Source organism: Danio rerio, chromosome 3, assembly GCF_052040795.2.
Source record: "Danio rerio strain M-AB ecotype USA chromosome 3, GRCz13ab, whole genome shotgun sequence".
NCBI lineage: Eukaryota > Metazoa > Chordata > Actinopteri > Cypriniformes > Danionidae > Danio > Danio rerio.
Genome location: NC_141023.1, coordinates 45571941 through 45589617, shown reverse-complemented (window position 1 = coordinate 45589617; position 17677 = coordinate 45571941). Strand labels below are relative to the sequence as shown.

Genomic DNA, 17677 nt, shown 5'->3' with positions numbered 1-17677 from the left:
GCATGTACAAGTGCAGAGATATATTGAAGCTGATAGTAGGACACTACCATGACACTGATGCTGATTGTATTTGTCTGGAAATGCTGTCTGTCTCTATTAGGTTGCAGCGTTTTGTCATGCTCCCACAGTGTCTCTGGATGGAGAACAGGTTGAGCTGTCCTCTCATTGCCTGGTGCTGCTCATGAGAAGAGAAAGCACAGTTAGATACTCTTCCAGACTTCCAATAGGTAGAGTGTTCAGAGAGAACACATTTGGCCCATTTCCACAGAGTGATACGGTACGGTACGGTACGCATCATTCCGAGTTCATAATAGTCTAAAAGGCGATGATAATAGGTAAACATGGCAGTTTGTTCATGTTTTAGGAGGCTAAAAGAATCATTTGCTCCTTTGTTGTTTAAGGCTTCTCCTTTGTTTTCCCACGCTTCTTTCTCAAGTTTGTCCGTCTCTGAAAGATTTAGATGTCTGTAGCACTTAAATAATCATGCGCAGATTATTATCATCAGCTCAAGCAGTTCGTTATTTTAAATATTGAAGCGCAGCGAGTGATTGTGAGCTCTGGAGAAAGTGAAACCGTTTGTGCTCTAGACAGCCTCGTAAAACAACAGGACTACAGGTTTATCTTTTTGGCTTTGTGGCTGTCATCAAGATGACACCAAAGTTTGTTTAAGCTCGGGTTGACCATGGTTTGTTATTATATGTATATATTATGATGGTGAAATGTCTTGGCTTTGTATTTAAAAATGGCTCTTCCTTGTTTTCATACTCCTACACGCACTGGTGACATTTATCTTTAAATAAATAGCATTCTCCTCTGCCTTTTGGTACCATTTTGATGTGCTTGGTACCCTTTCGAAAGGAGCTAGACGCGCAGCTGAACGCTATTGGTTTACAGAGAAGCAGAAGAATGAAAACAAAGAAACCACAATTTTTAAATACACAGCAGAGACATTATTTTGTAAGTCTAAATGCATATAACAAGCCATGGTTGACCCGAGCTCAGACAAACCTTGTTGTTGTCTTGATGTACAGCCACGAAGGCCAAGAGGAACAAAATATGCCTTGTCCTGTTTTTGTTTTACGAGGCCGTCTAAAAGTGCAAGCAGTTTCACTTTCTCCATTATTATTATTTAAAATAATGAACTTCTTGAGCTGATGATAATAACGTGCACAAGATTTTTGAAGCGCTTCTGACATCCGATTCTTTTGTAAACAGTCAAACACGAGAGTGAAGCGTGAAAAAAACAAAGGAGAAGCCTGAAAAACTGAAAGAGCGAATGATTCTTTGACATTTCCTCAAGCAAGAATATGACATCGACTGAAACTTTCTTTCCCTTGGTACCCTTTAAGCAGTGGAGATGCTAGCCTGATAAGGGTGACCCGTACCAACCCTTACTGTACAAGTCAGTGGAAACGGGCCATTTTAGGTACCTTTTGACAGTGGAAACGGCCAAAAAAGCATATTGTACCGTACAAATCAGTGGAAACAGGCCAATTGTGTCAGTCACTCTTTAGCTGCACAGAGGTTCTCTGAGTCAAATCATGTATTTCATTTTATGAAGGTCTGATGAACGAGCTTGTCGTAGAAGGCCTTATTGGATCAATCCAGGCAAGATTCACAGATGTTGTTGGTCCAGAAGTCTGCTTTTACACCATACCTTACTCTAAAAACCATCATAACGTTCTGGGTACGCACAAAACCTTTCATATTGATTATCTGTCCACCTAGGAGCCAACAGTAGTTTTGACATTTCAAAGATGTCTTACAGGTGGCCACATGTGGACAGTTCCAGAGTCTAGCCACATGGTCCTGTCCAAGTATGCGTATCCCTCTTGTCCAGATGCAGAGCAGGTGGTGATTCTCACACTGACTGGTCAAAACATTATGGAGAATGAAATAAAGTTTCTTCATAAAGTTCTAAGAGATCCAGCAGGTAAACAATATCTACTTAAACAGGTCCAATCCTGAGTTTAGCTCCAGTACTAATTAAGCTAATCTGAACCAGTTTATCAAGCTCTTAAGGACAAATAGAAAATCCAGGTTGTTAGATTTTAGCTAAGCTATCATTTCAAATGAGTATCTATGCACCTTGAGTAAATCACTGTTAGTAAGTTTCAGTGTCTGTCTACTGAATTTACCTTATCTTGCACAAATAGGACAAGAGGAATTTGAGTTGCTGGCACTGAAGTGGGTGTCCCAGCTGTCCCAGCGACAGGCACAAGAGTTGAATCCTTTTGAGATTGGGGACAGAGAGTGGCAAAACAGTGTGCAAAGTTTGACATCTACCCCTGCCCTGATCTTGGCTCTAAGAAGAGTGAGGGCATTCATCACTCTACGCCAACAATTACCGCACAATTATCCAGGAAGCCTTCGTGTATTGATGTCCCCCACTCCTGAGACAGCTTTCAGACAGACCTGCCTCTTCTTTTCTGAGGCAGAATTGGTCCCTGGTGAGGTTTACTTTAGATAACAGTTTGGGATTTCATTGTGGAACAGAAGTGGTGTATATAACCATCCCTTCTTCAGATCACAGCAGTCGTCCATTGTTGAAATTCCTGCCTCCTCATCACATTGACACTACAGGTATGCACATAACCAAGCCAATATATATATATTCACTCCTATGCACTCTGAAAACTGACTGTCAATCTCCAACAACCCCTCAGGTCATTCGCTTTACAGTTACATGACACTGGGTAAGTGATGTCCTCTCAGTACATGTCCTTGTCGGAGCTGTCTTTCAAGGTTTTTACCTGCAGCTTCTTCCCTCTGAACTCTTCAGGCCCACAGCCACTTTTGACTCTGGCTCTGTTCAAGCCTGGAGCCTGGAGACAATGCTTTGGTAAAATTCTAACCCTAATCAAACAGAACGGATATACTCTAGTGGGCTTACGTGTACTTCTGCTGGACTCAACCATGGCAAGCGCACTGATACATTCACCAGAGAAACAGGTTAAACTATTCTTCTCTTCTAAGTTGCATATTGCAAAACATCTCTTTATTCTAGACCCCTGTGCAAAAAAATACACCATAGTACTTTTCATTGAGTTCCACATCTACAACTCCTGCAATCTTTAAGTTAGTCTATTGAAGTTTGACTATATTGTTAGCGTGACACATTGCTACATTGCAAAAAATATTATCGCAATACTCAATGATAATATTGCATATTTTTCTATGCAGCCCTACTTTCAAATGCACAACAAATGCACATTCAACACAATTATGTGAACTTTTTTTTTACAAGGCAATATATCTATATATTATTGATTTAGTTCAGATTGGCTTTGTGTTGGAAGCCATTTTAGTCGCACTTTATTTTGATGGTCCATTGTTGAATTTAAGTTACATTGCATCTACATGCTAACCAACTCTCATTAGATTACAAATAGACTGTTATGCTGTGTTCACACACCAGCTCAAGTGATTTACATGTTAAATCAAGGAATAAACGCGAATAGATATTCAGTGACGTGAATTAATCGTTTTGTGCGAATCACTCAAGTTAAAATATCTGAACTTTCGGACATTCACGCTGAGTTAACCAATCAGGGGCTTGCTCTTGTGGGGGCGTGATTATGATGTAGCGGCTGTTGTTGGTGTCCCAGGGGAAAAACCTCCTGCACACACTGACAACAGTTCATCAAACTGGGCCCGGCTCAGTCAGAAGCACCGCTGAAAGCCTTTATCATCCTTATCATCCAGGTTAAGTTTTTGGAGGAGTTTATGAGCTCACAGAGCTGGGTGCGTTTCTGAAAGGATCTAGTGGACTCAGAAATTGCTCCAAACGTATCGATGCTGCTTTTCAGCCTTCATAAAACACATAAGCAGTTATTTTTTTCAATAAAATCCATGTTAGCCATTTAGAAACAAAGCTACAGTCACCAGGCAGACAGAAGCCCTGGCCATGACAAGAATCCGCGTCTGTTCTGAAGTGAATTTGACGCACAAATTAATCGAGTAAACTCAAATGTTCACGTGTCTATTTACGTGCGCATAGTGCAATTTATCCGCACATTTCGTGTCTGGTGTAAAACAGCATTAGGTTGGGGTTAAAGTTAGTGTAAGTTCACATGTAGTGTAAGTTGACTAGTACATGTACTAGTCAGTTAAATGTCTGTTGAAGGAGCTGTATCAACAGATATTAAGCAGACAGTTTACTAATACTCAAATGGACCATCAAAATAAAGTGTTTATTGTTCATTTTTCATGTTCATCTGTTCAGGATCCCACAGAGGAGTTGGAATATTTGAGATCTGGGCCCTCACTAGCTTTAGGTTTGCTAAGAGTGAATGCCGTAATGAGGCTGTGGGAACTGATGGGTCCTGAGGATCCCATTGAAGCCCGTACTGTAGATCAGACACTATGGAGGGCCCAGTTTGGCTCTGACAGACTCCATAATGGCATCTATGGTAAGACTCTTAACAGAAATGGTAAACTGCTGTAAAAGACTGGCTATACATTAACTACCGTTATTTGAACATTCTTATACAGGATCTCGATCTTATCGAAATGCTATAGAAGACATGAAGCTGCTATTTCCAAGCGGTGTGTGTTGCGCTGAAACTTCACTTATGAGATATGAGCAGGTATTGTAACTTTTGCTTTATCTTTGACAATATATCGCAACAGTGTTGTTATAATTAAAACCCTTTCACCTTTTTCCAGATATCAAGTTTGCAGTCGGATCCCGAGGCTAGTTTGGACCATGACCATTTGCACACCTCCCAAACTGCTGTCAAATTTTCATCAGAATTTGGTCAAGGCAATGTGTTTTCCTCACCCCTCTATCAAAACATCAGAAAACACAGTCATTGACAAACATAAACCCAAACTTGTTGATGTTTTACTAGCTGCGATTGACCTTTGTAATGAGAATGGGAACTGTTTTTGTTTATTGTGTTTCAGTGCCAGCAGGGCCTTTGGTCTGCACTGCTCTTTGTCAGACCACCTGCCTGCTGATCCCATCCAGCCTCCTCCAGCAGAGTCAGCCTCCTCTGTTCTCAGAACTGCTGCAGAGGCTGTTTAGGACAGGCTGCCATCTGCTGGCCGGAAGGCTTTGCATGCTAGATAAAAAACAAAGACGCCACATGTGTGAGTTACTGAGGGCCTCTGCTGGGGAAGAACTTCTACATGAGGGTCCCTGCCTTGCCATTGTTTTGCAAGCCGACAATGCTGCGACATGCTTCGACATCATTCTTGAGAGGTACAAGCGGTGCTGAAATAACATATTTCAGCAGTTTCATACAATGTCATACATTTAGTTTCTTCCTCTTGCTCTAGAGTTTGTAGGGAGAGACCTGACTTTAGGAGAGTTACAAGAAAACTTCTTTACCCACGCTTCAAAAAAGAGGTGTGTAGTAACTTTTATCTTACACTTTGAAGAATAAAATTTCCAAAAGAGGGTTTTCACAACAGTGTCACAAAGAACTTGAAGTCAACAGACCTTAAATGAGCCAATGTTTTTCTTGATTGAATTTTTAATAATTTTTCATAATCTAAAAAAAAAAAAAAATTTAGGTTTGTTTTTTGGAACGTAAAGGTTTAATAGATGTTGAAAATTAGGGTAGGGTCATGTTTAATGTTGCTTTATTCATTCCAGTAGAGTTTGGGTACAATTGGGTTCCAGATTATATTTGTTTTTCCATAGGGAAAAACAAAAATGGTCAACCTTTAAAGGTCTTGTGAAGTGCTTTAAAATAAGCACTTTTATTTAACAATGACAATCTCAAGAGAAACATAACGACAGGGTGGGTCATAATGTAGCTCCACCTTTTTAAAAAAAAACAGACAATAGCTTTTTGTTTTGTCACTGCTCTTTCAGTGTGAATGGTTGAGCTCAGGAATCAAATGAAAAGTAAATGAGAAGCATATTGAGGGGGGTGGGACATGTCAGACACTATAGGCCCTATCATACCCCCGGCGCAATGTGGCGCAAGGCGCGGCGCAATAGTCTTTTGCTACTTAAAGCTCGGCGCAAGGGTCATTTTGGGGTGTTGCGCCACACTGTTTAAATAGCAAATTAATTTGTGCTAAAATGTGCGCCCATAGGCGTTCTGGTCTAAAAAAGCAGGCGTGTTTTGGCGCGTTGCTATTTTGAGAAACTGTAAATAGTCTGTTCTTTAGACCAGAACAAAATCGGTCTATTGTCTGGCGCAAAGTGCGCCTGGCTTACACACTACAAACAAGATGCAGAGCAATACGCAAATATCTTTACATATGAAAAAGATATAATATATTAAGGATATATATAATAAGGATATATATATATATATATATATATATATATATATATATATATATATATATATATATATATATATATATATATATATAGGATATAAATATAAATGATTAAAATATTACAAAACATGTTAATTTCTTGCCTACATGAATTTAAAAACCACTGCCGTCATACTTTCTTCATCTCGGGAGGCTTTTGTTTAATGTTATTATTATTAGCAGTATTATTTATTATATCCATATTTATATTTGTTTTATTAAAAACAAGCTTAGATTTGTCCACCTGTCAGGTTTTAGACCGTATGAGGCATAGCAGGTGTATGTGGAAATAACTCAGTATTTTGACCACACTTTGTTAATAATGTTCATTTATTTGTTTGCTGGAAATTAGAACTGAATTTGAAAATATTTGCGCTTAACAAACCAAATTAATTATTAATAGGCTAATTGATGTCTGTGCGGTAAGGTTTCCCTATCCACGAGAGCAAAAGCGAAAGTGAACTTACTTTATGTCATGTTAATAGCAATGCGCTTATGGCACGACACAGCTGGCTCTTAAAGGGAATGGGAGATGAGACTCTAATTGGTTTATTCTCAAAACACACCTATAACTCATTAAGAAAATAAACTCAACCTTTTTAGACCATGCGCCGCGGCGCAAAGCAGATTTTGTTTAGAATGATCAAAAATACATTCTGACACGCCCTGAAAGCGTTTGCGCCCTGCGCATGGACCGTCAAAATAGAGCCCTATGTTTGATCGGTTATGATGTGATGAAAAACTGAAGTATGAGGTGACGTGAATAAAACTGTAGACTCATTTAGGCGGAAGTGACAAACTACAAGCCTTACATGTTGATATCAGTTTTAGATCTTCTAATCGCAAATTGTCACTGTTTTGGTGCACACTAGCTTATAGATACCCTAAAAACTAACAATACTGATAGTAACTTCTAAAAAAATATATATTTTTTTTTATTTCATGGGACCTTAAAAGATAGAGTTGTTGTAAGGTTTCTATTGTTTATGCTTCTGTTCACATCGATTCAATGTATTTAAAAAAGAAGTTCTACACTAGAATTTGTGTGGAAAAAGGAAATTATCCGTGTTGTTGTTCAGAAAATTCTACAAATAAGAATTGCAGCAATCAAGTCACTCAAATGTTTTTAACAGACATTTAATGTTTCTCTGGTTGAAAAGCTTTTGTGTCATCCTCAATGCTTCATATGAATGTAGTTCTTCCCCTCTATGAGGCCTTTAAGTACACAATATTGTATCTTCATCATTTTGTCTAGTTTAATCTAATCCTTTGCTTCAAATCTAAATTGGCAATACTGTCAACATCATCGCTTATTGGTTTAGTTTAAGGATTTTCATGTTTTAACAAAGATTTGTTTAACCCTTTTCAGTGCATTAAAATGTCTTGTCTAAGCAGTAGATGACAATTAAGATAGTGTCAAATTTTCTTCTTGTGATTAATTGCTTAAGTTTTTTTTATTTTTTATTATGGTATATGGAATTGTCAATTTGCTAATCTGCCAAAATGTTACTTTTAACAGTTTTTTTTTTACTGTTTTGCTATATATACAGTTGAAGTCAGAATTATTAGCCCCCTTTTGATTTTTTTTTCTTTTTTTAATATTTACTAAATGATGTTTGACAGAGCAAAGAAATTTTCACAGTATGTCTGATAATATTTTTTCTTCTGGAAGAAGTCTTATTTGTTTTATTTTGGCTAGAATAAAAGCAGTTTTATTTTTTTTAAAAACCAATTTTGGGACAAAATTATTAGCCCCTTTAAGCTTTTTTTTTTCCCGATAGTCTACAGAACAAACCATCGTTATACAATTACTTGCCTAATTACCCAAACCTGCCTAGTTCACCTTATTAACCTAGTTAAGCCTTTAAATGTCACTTTAAACTGTACAGAAGTGTCTTGAAAAAGATCAAGTAAAATATTATTTACTGTCATCATCGCAAAGATAAAATAAATCCGTTATTAGAAATAGGTTTCTAAAACTATTATGCTTAGAAATGTGCTGAAGCAATCTTCCCTCCATAAAACAGAAATTTGGGAAAAAAATAAACAGGGCCGCTAATAATTCAGGGAGGCTAATAATTCTGACTTCAACTGTCCACCAAGTTATGTGAATGTAACTTTCAATTTTTTGGGGGAGGTTAAGATGCTGATGACTGCCAAACATAACCTTCAAGTAAAGATAAAGTCTCAAAGCATTTGGAATTGTTTTAAACACCATTGCAAATACAATGTGAATATTCTTAAAAAGCACTCTCAAGATTCACAGTATATATGCATATGTCTAATGCCATTACTTTTGTTACTTTAATCAACTTTTTTTTTAAAGAGTTCGTCTTGATTTCCCTTAAATTTCTGTGTCTGCAGGCTGTGAAATTGCTGTGTTACCTGTTCGACGATTTTGGTCTTGACAGCCATCACCGCATAGCACTACAATAACCAGAAGATTTTGACAATAGGTACTCAGTGGTGAACATTTCATTTTCTATAGTTCTCATCACTCAACTGTATTTACACAATGAAATGACACAAAAACGTTTTAGAGTTCTAAAATGTCATGACACACCCAAATACACCAAGAACCAAATAAAGAATGGTTCAGCGTACTTTGTAATCAATCTTCATGGTGGAAATAAGAAGACAAAACACTCAAGGCAGGTTAAAGATCAAAAATTATTTAATTCCCAAGATGACAAAAATAATTCCATGAATTCTGTAAACCATTGCATAACTGCTGTAGTGTGTAGACAAGTGTTAACAATTTTTAAATGATACACTACAAGAGAAAGATTATGCATTATAAATAATACCATCTTAAGTAATTCTAGTGAAGAAAAATCCTCTCTGACCATCAAAAAACATACAACTATTCCATAAAGAAGCCTCCATAACTTAAACACAGAACTCCCAGTAAATGTTTTTTAAGGTCTCGTGTTGACAACACATACACAAAGTATTATACTGACAGCAAAATTGTATAGTATTTCAACACTAATTAGAATATAAGCTGTTCTATATATCGATGCATACTGTACCAAAATAAGGGATATGTTTCTTTCCTCGTAATATATAAATGTTTTCCTCGTTTTGACTATTGAGCTAATAAATCTGTGAGTTGCAGTTTCATTTGAAAATTGGACATCTCTCTCTCTATTCTACAGTTCTCCTGTAAAACCCTGAGAAAAATACATCTCGTATTTCCATCAAATTGTTACACGGATAAATACACAAACTCCAAAACTGCAATTGCGTTTAACTTATAAATTTATTTGTAATGTATCGCGATTCACAAAACTAGTGCTACATCATTATAGATTAACGGTTCTCTATGTTATTCCAGTGACCCATTTGAAATCTAATTTGAATGGTACATTCAATATTAAGGGATTTTAATGTTCGATTAACCGTAACATTAATTATAGGGAACAGTGGTTCCACAAAAAAAAAAACAAAAAAAAAAAAACTTTTTTAAATTTTTTTTTTAATATATATAATTTGTTATCATTTTAGCCTCTTACAAAAATGTACTGTTGTAATAGACCCCCCTGGCTAGTTTGCTAAATTTAACCAGTTTCATATGTAATATGTATATACAAGATTGCATAAATCCTTAGGTTCAATAAATCACACTACTGATAGAGAACAAAATTAGAAAAAACAAACAAATGGACATAAGAAAAATCCACAAGAATGCAAAAAGAAAGAAACGATTATTTCCACTGCAGAGCATTATGGTAAACTTCCAATACATTACACATTGCTGAACAAGAGTCCTTGGTGCTTCTTTAATTGCAGATGCCTGGTCGTACGTCAACATTAAATGGTCGATTCTGTTAAAGATTACAGTATCAAAATGGCTGATGCAGACAGAGGGCTTTTGTGTCTGTAAAACCATGCTGTCCTAAAAGATTTGCCATTACACTACAGAAGTTCACTGATAGGCAAACCGATTTCCGCTGGAAGCACAAACTTTAAATGTCTAGTTTCATTTTTTTTAAAAATTTCAAACTTCATAAATGAGCTGCTACGCTTTGTGGAGAATACGATCGCAAAACAACTGTTACTCTGACACCGTGTACATGCATCGTCATGCTGTCTTCTCAACATTAATACATTTTCCAGGATCGCTTATTAGTCCAAGTCAAATGTTCAAAGGCATGGCAGAGTACTTAGATATTATTTGAATACACAAGTCCGTGACAGGACTCTCGTGCATTGAGAAATACAGATTAAAACGTCCCAAGGCACTAAAAATCGGCTCATTTCGTTAGCTGGAATTACCCATTTGCTCAAAGAATACTTTCAATCTGGCTTCATGAAAGGCACAAATTTGTTCCAAGGAGACTTGATCCTTAATGTTCTCAAGCAGAATGACTGATTGTAAATCAGACATTTAAGTGCAAGCTACATTATTTTATTCTTTAAATTACACTTTTGAACAATTTTTACGTACTACTATGACAGGCAATCGTAACTAGGCGAAAAAGTGATGTTTAAGGCTATATTTGAACTGTTCCAGTAAATGTAACCCACTGTCTGTCTCAGCCATTTCAACTAGTGTGAACAAGGGACCCATTTTACATGACAATCAAAATGGTAGACAACAATTGACAATACAATAATAGACTTCAAGGTTAAAAAAAAACAATAAGTTAGAAGATTTCTTAATTCATATGCAGAACAAACAAACACCAGTCAAATGGAAACTAAAGAGAGCACCTTACAGGCTGAGTATACACTTTGAAATCCCAAGTAGTGCACAACAACTAATGTTTCAAATTGTTTACGATTCAGTACTATTAGTATAAAAAGAAGAAAAAAATACATACTTCAAATAAGCACTAATTCATATGGCCACTTAAGAATATTAACACAAATATTCATTCATTACTGTGACATTCCTTCACTGTAGATTACAGCCAATTCAATACTATGTCATCGGTTTTTCCACTGAGAAACACAATCTTCATATGAAGTTGATCAAGAATCATGGTTCGTTAGGAGCTTGTTTGTTTTGAATGCACGTATTATGTAAATAAGATACTAGATTTGGTCATTTTCTGACTATTTCCTCAGAATGTTAAAATGAAAACGCAGTTATAAAATTGAAGAGAGCACAAAGAATATTAAAGGTCTTTGGTAGAAACTACAAAAATGGGCATTTAGTCCATTAATATTGTCAGCAAAAAGCAGTTGGCATAGTTGTCCTGTCAAATTAAACATTGAAGAAAAAAATAAACTGACATAGTAATTGTACACTTCTTGTTGAACTTTGAAACAAGTATAAACTACAATACCACTTTGGTTCATTTGAGTAAAGTCCACGCTCGTTTGATTCGACCGCACTCTTTCGTTTGAGAAATAAATGGTTGCGTCAAACACAAACCTCAACGTCATGGTCCAAAAACCAAACAATGGAACTAATTCCTCAACAAAGTGACACGTTCGCAAAAGCTCTTGAACACTTGAGTGTTGGAAACATCGCAAAACCCAAAGCTGCTTTGATCCACTTCAACCTATCAAAGTTAACCGAAAAAAAAACAACAAGCCTTTTGCTGATCGGACTAGAAAAAGATGAGCACGTAGTCAATGCATTTGAATTATTATTTTTTTTGAATACTTTGACCAACAACTGGATACGTCTGCTCAACACAAATACATTTGGCAGTGTGATCTAGAGCTTCAGCTGGTTAACGAAAGTTACACACTGACATGCAGTGACAAATCAGAGCTACATACAGACCTTGTGGATTCAGATACGAACACAAGAAAGCAGAGAGAAATCAAATATATTTATATACACACACACACTGTCTCCGCCTCGTCAAGCTGAAAGAAATACGAAGGCTTTGACAATTAGATCCTCAATAACCATCCCTTTTGAAGTAAACTGTTAATCCCGGTTTTTTAAAAGAGAGAAGGAAAAAAAAAAACTTGCACCTTTGTGTACCTGACAATTCACCACACAAACTTAATGCTGTAAATATGAAAAGAAACCCCCCGAAAACAAACAGACAAACAAACAAAAAGATTCAGATAACACAGTAGCAGGTCATTTCAATTAGATTACCTAAGCACATTACACTGTCGAATCTGGATACGAAAAAACACCAATGATTTCTTTCTGTAAACACTACAGAGCACTACAATTCTACACATTTCAATAAAACAGAAATGTACTAAGCCAGTTTAGTTTTTGCCGTCAAAGAAACACACGCTTTCCTGATTTGCACATCCTACAAGTTTCAAATTAAGGATATTTCAACGTTTCTAAGCTGCACCCAAAAAGCACCGTCTTTAATGAAGAGGGAACGACGATTCTTTGACTGAACCTCAGAGCTCAGGCACCGACCAGGGTGAAGACTTTAGTACTGAACTGGGCCAATAATTTGGTACTACAGAAAAATACATACTTTGCACAAGCTATGTTTGTTTCACTACAATCCTAAACTCTTCACAGATGCTTCGAATGTGTGTTTATTTTAAGGCAAGGCACTTAAGAGGGAGTGGCCAGGAATCAGATATATGTTCTAACATATCTGCAAGGCTAAAGTCCAAAAAACAAAGAAACGAAACGATTTCTGTGTCGCACAGGACCACAGAACACGTGTGCTCATCTAACAACTACATAAAGTCTATCTAAATAGTCACTATAAGACAGAGAAATTGATTTACTAAATGCCTTAGCATACAGTATGTGCCTTACTGATATTACAGCTGCTGGTTATGCCTAAAATGCATTCAAAGTTTGCACTTATTTGATTGAAAAATTGAAGTAACAATGAAAGTAATAACTACTATTTAGTACTATTTTTTATATGAAAACTAACAAGATATATACACTATACCATGATTTAACAGTTAGAAAAAAATGAAATATTCTATTATGTTTCACAGTACACACAAAAGCTTCATACTTTAGCATATTTGGGAAAAAATATATATAAATCTAAGGAAATAAAAAACAAACTACAAAGCAGCTTAAAGCAAAATTTCTACAAAGAAAACAAAATACCCTCAGACAATTTTCCAAGTCAACAAAGTGCTTTTAACAAGAAATGAATCCTCTTCACACAGCTAGTAGTAATAATAATAATAATAATAGTAATAATGGCCGATGATTTTGTTGCTAACAGTCAAATCAGGGCCAAACTGACTATAAATTCCAAAAGCAATAACAAAGGGGGAAATTGTTCAATGCTTTATGAAAATGGACAATCTAGCTTGTACAAAAACAGGTATTGCATTAAAGTTGATTTTTGTATCAGTCAAACACCACTTATTAGAATCTAATAAAACTATCGATCAATCCAATCACTATGAAATACTGAAACACAAAAAAATGCTATTTATAAACTTTTAAGCATAATAATTATAATATGTATTTAGTAGTTCTTCAAAGGGCTAAATCATTAAATAGTACCTTGGATGGCTGTACATCACCACTTGGATATTTTCGTCTTACAGTAAGGACATTCCTTTTTACCAGACGCACAGTTCTGACAAAGTACATAATGTTGGCAAGGCTGCAGGACAATGGAACGATCATGCTTTTGGCAAACTATACATTTCTTTGACTGAAGCTGATATATTACCTGTGTTAAGAAAAAGAAGAGTTAACATCAGTCACACTTGGACAGATTCAATGCAGTGCGTCATGCATGACTGACTCATGTTGCCGCTTAGAAGAGTACGACGCTCTACTTAGAGTGTGTGTAAATGTGACATGGTGACGTATGTGTGTTGGGACCTGGTCCTTCTTACCCCTTCTATGAGGTCTAGGTCAGAGCGTAGCTGGCTCTGGATGGAGCGGAGCTTTGGCAGGGGGAGCTGCTCCAGCTCGCCGTAGCTGCGCAGAAGAGGTGTGTTGGGCGAACGACACAAAGCGTCAAAGTCTCCCTGCAGTTCCTTCAGCTTGCGCTCCGCGTCCTCCCGCTTCTGCTCCGCCAGCTGACGCTCTGCTTCTGCCGATTTTGCTTGTTCTTTCGCTTCGTGAGCGTCTTTCTGCCATGCTTCACAGGCCTGTTTTAAAGAGAGATGTTAAAGTGAGTCGACCAGAATAACTGATTCTCCACCTTTTAGGCTTTCTGGCAAGGTGCAAAGCTGAAGATGACATCTTTGTTAGCCAAAACCTGTTACCAAACTTGGAATCAATGTTGTGGCATTGTGTCTGGCTAGGAGATGTCTGATTCAAGGCCTTGACATAAGCCAGAAGGGCTGTGCGATTAAGTAAAATTGAATCGTTGAACCATCAAATCACAAAAGGTTGTGATATGAATGCGTGATAAGTATAACACAAATTTACACACAAGAGCAAGTGCTTTAAGGTTATTGCACACTGAATCTGACATTTTTGTCCGTGATTTTCATGCATTAAAAAATAAATTAGACCTCACATTGTGTGAATCGTATTGACACACTGCCTTCAAAACTTTCGTTTGAACAAGATTTGCTTTTTTCACTTTTTGCATCAGAAAATGCACTTCGAGGTGTTTTGACAGTTCAGAGCCACCGTACAAGCGAAAAGCTAAATACAGAATGCCATCATTTGAGCTACAGATAACTTTATAAGAAACACAGTGCATAATATATTATGGCGAACAGTAGGGACAGTTTGTAATTAATCAAAATCAAATCTCAATTGCAATTTGAAATGGTGCGATTAGCAAAATGATTGTGTCTGCCAAGTCAGAGGGCTTATAGAAACAGATTTCTTTCTGAGTTTAAAATAAATTCAATTCAGATATATCATCACTTGTCTGCGCCTTAACAGACTGACAGAGTGCTCAATGTTCACTCTTCATGCCTAGAGACACTGTTGCTGGATGTACAGTTGATCTAATGCTATGTAAATTCTCTAACAGTTTTATGAAGATGCTTGAGCAAACATGTTTAAATCAGACGTAAAAGCAAGATTTAAATCCCACCCAAAACACACAGCCCTACCCCAAAGAGAAATAAAGAACAATGAACTGGCTTCATGTCTTACCAAATTAAATCAGGCCAACATGAAGATGTTATGAGTTTGTAATGTCTTTACTAAGCTAACTTTGATAAAGTTTGCTTTCAGGGTATATACAGAACTTCTTAAGTTGAATTTCATACCTTTTACTACCTTTTTAATACCTAAAATAAAATTATACCAGCACGACTTGTACGAGCTGCAACTGTAGTGGCGTAAATGAAATATCTTTTCAAATGAAATAACATAATGCAGAGAACATATACATTACAGTAAAGCAGAGGGATTAATAAAGGTGTCACAATGGGCCTTTGTCCATAGTTTTTAATCAGTGTCATATATGTCATCAATGTCAATAGTCGCTCTTGTAAGAAGAGTTCGGTGCATTTCTCCACTGAGCCTGGAACAGGGCAGCACGAATACAAACCGTTCTCGGGCCAGAATTCTCAGCATGGTTAGAAAACCATGTTAAACTGTGCCGATAAATTTTGTGTGTCAGGGCTTGAAATGAACTTTTGTTACTTGGTAGCACTGCTGCTTCCATCTTCAAATATTTAGGAGCACTAGAAAAAAAATTTAGGAGCTCCCACCAAAACTGAATGAGCACCACTGCAAATTGTATATTAGGGATTTATTGTATTTGAGAACAACATTAATTAGGACTAACAAAAAACAGAAACATCTAACTAATGCTGTGATGTTACTGTTACTTTATGAAAAATAACAAAAATTAAGCACTGCAGTAAGAAATATTTATTTTGCATAATTGTTTTTATATGAATGTCAATTTAATAAATAATATTTCTGCTACAAAATAAACAAAAGATTATAATGAATCATTTAATTTCAAGGCTGAAAGCTGCAGTCATCAGTAATTAAATAGAAAAATATTATACCCCAAGAAAAAATGGACACATGAAAGGAAAAACAGTCTCACTTCTATCACTCTTTAAAGGTTTTTGTAAAGGTCTCATTATGCGCTGATTTTCATTTCTCTGTGTTTGTGAAAAGCAGGTGAGTCAGCCGACCCAATATATGAGCGGGCAGAGCATAATTCTCGCGATGACCACCAGCGCAATACTGTTCTTTGTTATGAGCCGTTTCAGTTCAAACTCAGTAAAGGCGAGCTTGTTTGGCGATGATGTGTAGTGTTAGATTATACATTTAGCGGACATTTGCGCTAAACATGCAGTGAATGACGCATCAAGATTCAAGCACCTTCTCCGAAAACACTCGATTGATTTCGCCTGGCGGATCAACATTCACCAACATTCACGAAATCTCTGCATTTGCCGCGATCATAAAAGCTCCCAGTTATCTGACAGCGGAAAGCCTTCAGTGATTTGCAGCCGACATGAACCAATATAGCGCCAGTATAATCGTCTTCTTGCAGACTTGGCTATAAGCCTCGCAGCTGTTGCCAACTACAGGCATAGGTCCTTCAGCCAGAGGTCAGAAAACTTGCATTTCCCCATGTTTTAATTTAATTAGTAAACGAAGCAAGCTCGCCTATATGGTTGGCAGAAAGCCAGCCGGGTAATGTTACCTGGTTTATTTTAGTGCGCGCGCAAACACCTCATATGACGGTGCCCAGGTCCTACTCTCAACATATAAATAAATCCACGCAAAATTTTTAAAAAAGGCCTGCACTTAACACAAATTTAAAATTTTTCTAAAAAAAATTGGGCTCGAAAAAAATGCCTCGTCCGATGACGTTTTTTACTTTTGAATTCTTTTTAATGCCCTATATGTTGGCATATTTCATTTACTACCCTTTACAATACCACGGATACCCTGGCTTTAGTTGGTAATAGGGCTTGGTTTAAAAAAAAAAAAAAAGAGTTTGCATATTTTAATTGATTCGGAAAATTCTAATGTAGATGTTATGAGAACAAATGGCTTCTTATCAGAGCATTTAGAGCACTTTCAGAACCTTATTGTGTTTAAAATTATGAATTTAACTTAGACTTTATTATGAATATAGAGTATTGACCTTATTCTTCAATGCGGAAGTGTGCTCGTTTTTGCAGCTGTTTAGAACTTCCAATTCAGTTGCCTATAGGAGGAATGACTAGGAATAATAAACGGTAGAAAACAGTCAAACTACTCGCTCTACAAACAAGTGCGTGCATGACTTCACTTTGACTTTGAGAAGAGAAGCAGAATAATATAATTAAAAAAGAAACAGTTGGCAACATCAAGCAGCGTAACAAGCTGTTTTTAATGTCTAAAATGAGGGGAAGTGAATGAGACCGGAAGTCTCGAGCCAAAAAGACTCAAATGGCTGTGCCTGTTCATATGCAAACAATAAGGTAGATGCTGACGTTAGCTCTGCCAACTGTAATTCATGCTCTAAAACAACTATAAATATTGTCTTCATTGGTAAAGACTATCTTGATGAACAAAACATGTAAGAATTATATAATTAATCAATTT

General features: G+C 36.6%; 2 protein-coding genes across 4 annotated transcripts in view; one reads left to right on the top strand and one right to left on the bottom strand.

Annotated features, from left to right (window-relative positions):
• The window catches only part of LOC101882899 (dynein axonemal assembly factor 8), a 57405-nt gene that overhangs the window by 21057 nt on the left and 18671 nt on the right, over positions 1-17677 (top strand). Inside the window, exons 18-30 of one of the 2 annotated variants that reach the window (XM_087245060.1) lie at positions 101-227; positions 1562-1687; positions 1769-1933; positions 2157-2450; positions 2527-2583; positions 2667-2696; positions 2783-2952; positions 4226-4412; positions 4495-4589; positions 4669-4765; positions 4909-5206; positions 5284-5353; positions 8647-8738. In XM_087245060.1, coding sequence (XP_087101186.1) covers positions 101-227; positions 1562-1687; positions 1769-1933; positions 2157-2450; positions 2527-2583; positions 2667-2696; positions 2783-2952; positions 4226-4412; positions 4495-4589; positions 4669-4765; positions 4909-5206; positions 5284-5353; positions 8647-8718 — 1788 coding nt within the window. In that variant the 3' untranslated portion in view covers positions 8719-8738. Of the gene's footprint in view, positions 1-100; positions 228-1561; positions 1688-1768; positions 1934-2156; positions 2451-2526; positions 2584-2666; positions 2697-2782; positions 2953-4225; positions 4413-4494; positions 4590-4668; positions 4766-4908; positions 5207-5283; positions 5354-8646; positions 9414-17677 lie in introns of those variants that run through there. The other variant, XM_087245059.1, reaches the window with a different exon arrangement.
• The window catches only part of unkl (unk like zinc finger), a 39555-nt gene continuing 30816 nt past the window's right edge, over positions 8939-17677 (bottom strand). For both annotated transcript variants that reach the window (XM_087245063.1, XM_087245064.1), the window contains 2 exons: positions 14044-14301; positions 8939-13874 (listed from right to left, as the gene is read on the bottom strand). In XM_087245063.1, coding sequence (XP_087101189.1) covers positions 13719-13874; positions 14044-14301 — 414 coding nt within the window. In that variant the 3' untranslated portion in view covers positions 8939-13718. The remainder of the gene's footprint in view (positions 13875-14043; positions 14302-17677) is intronic.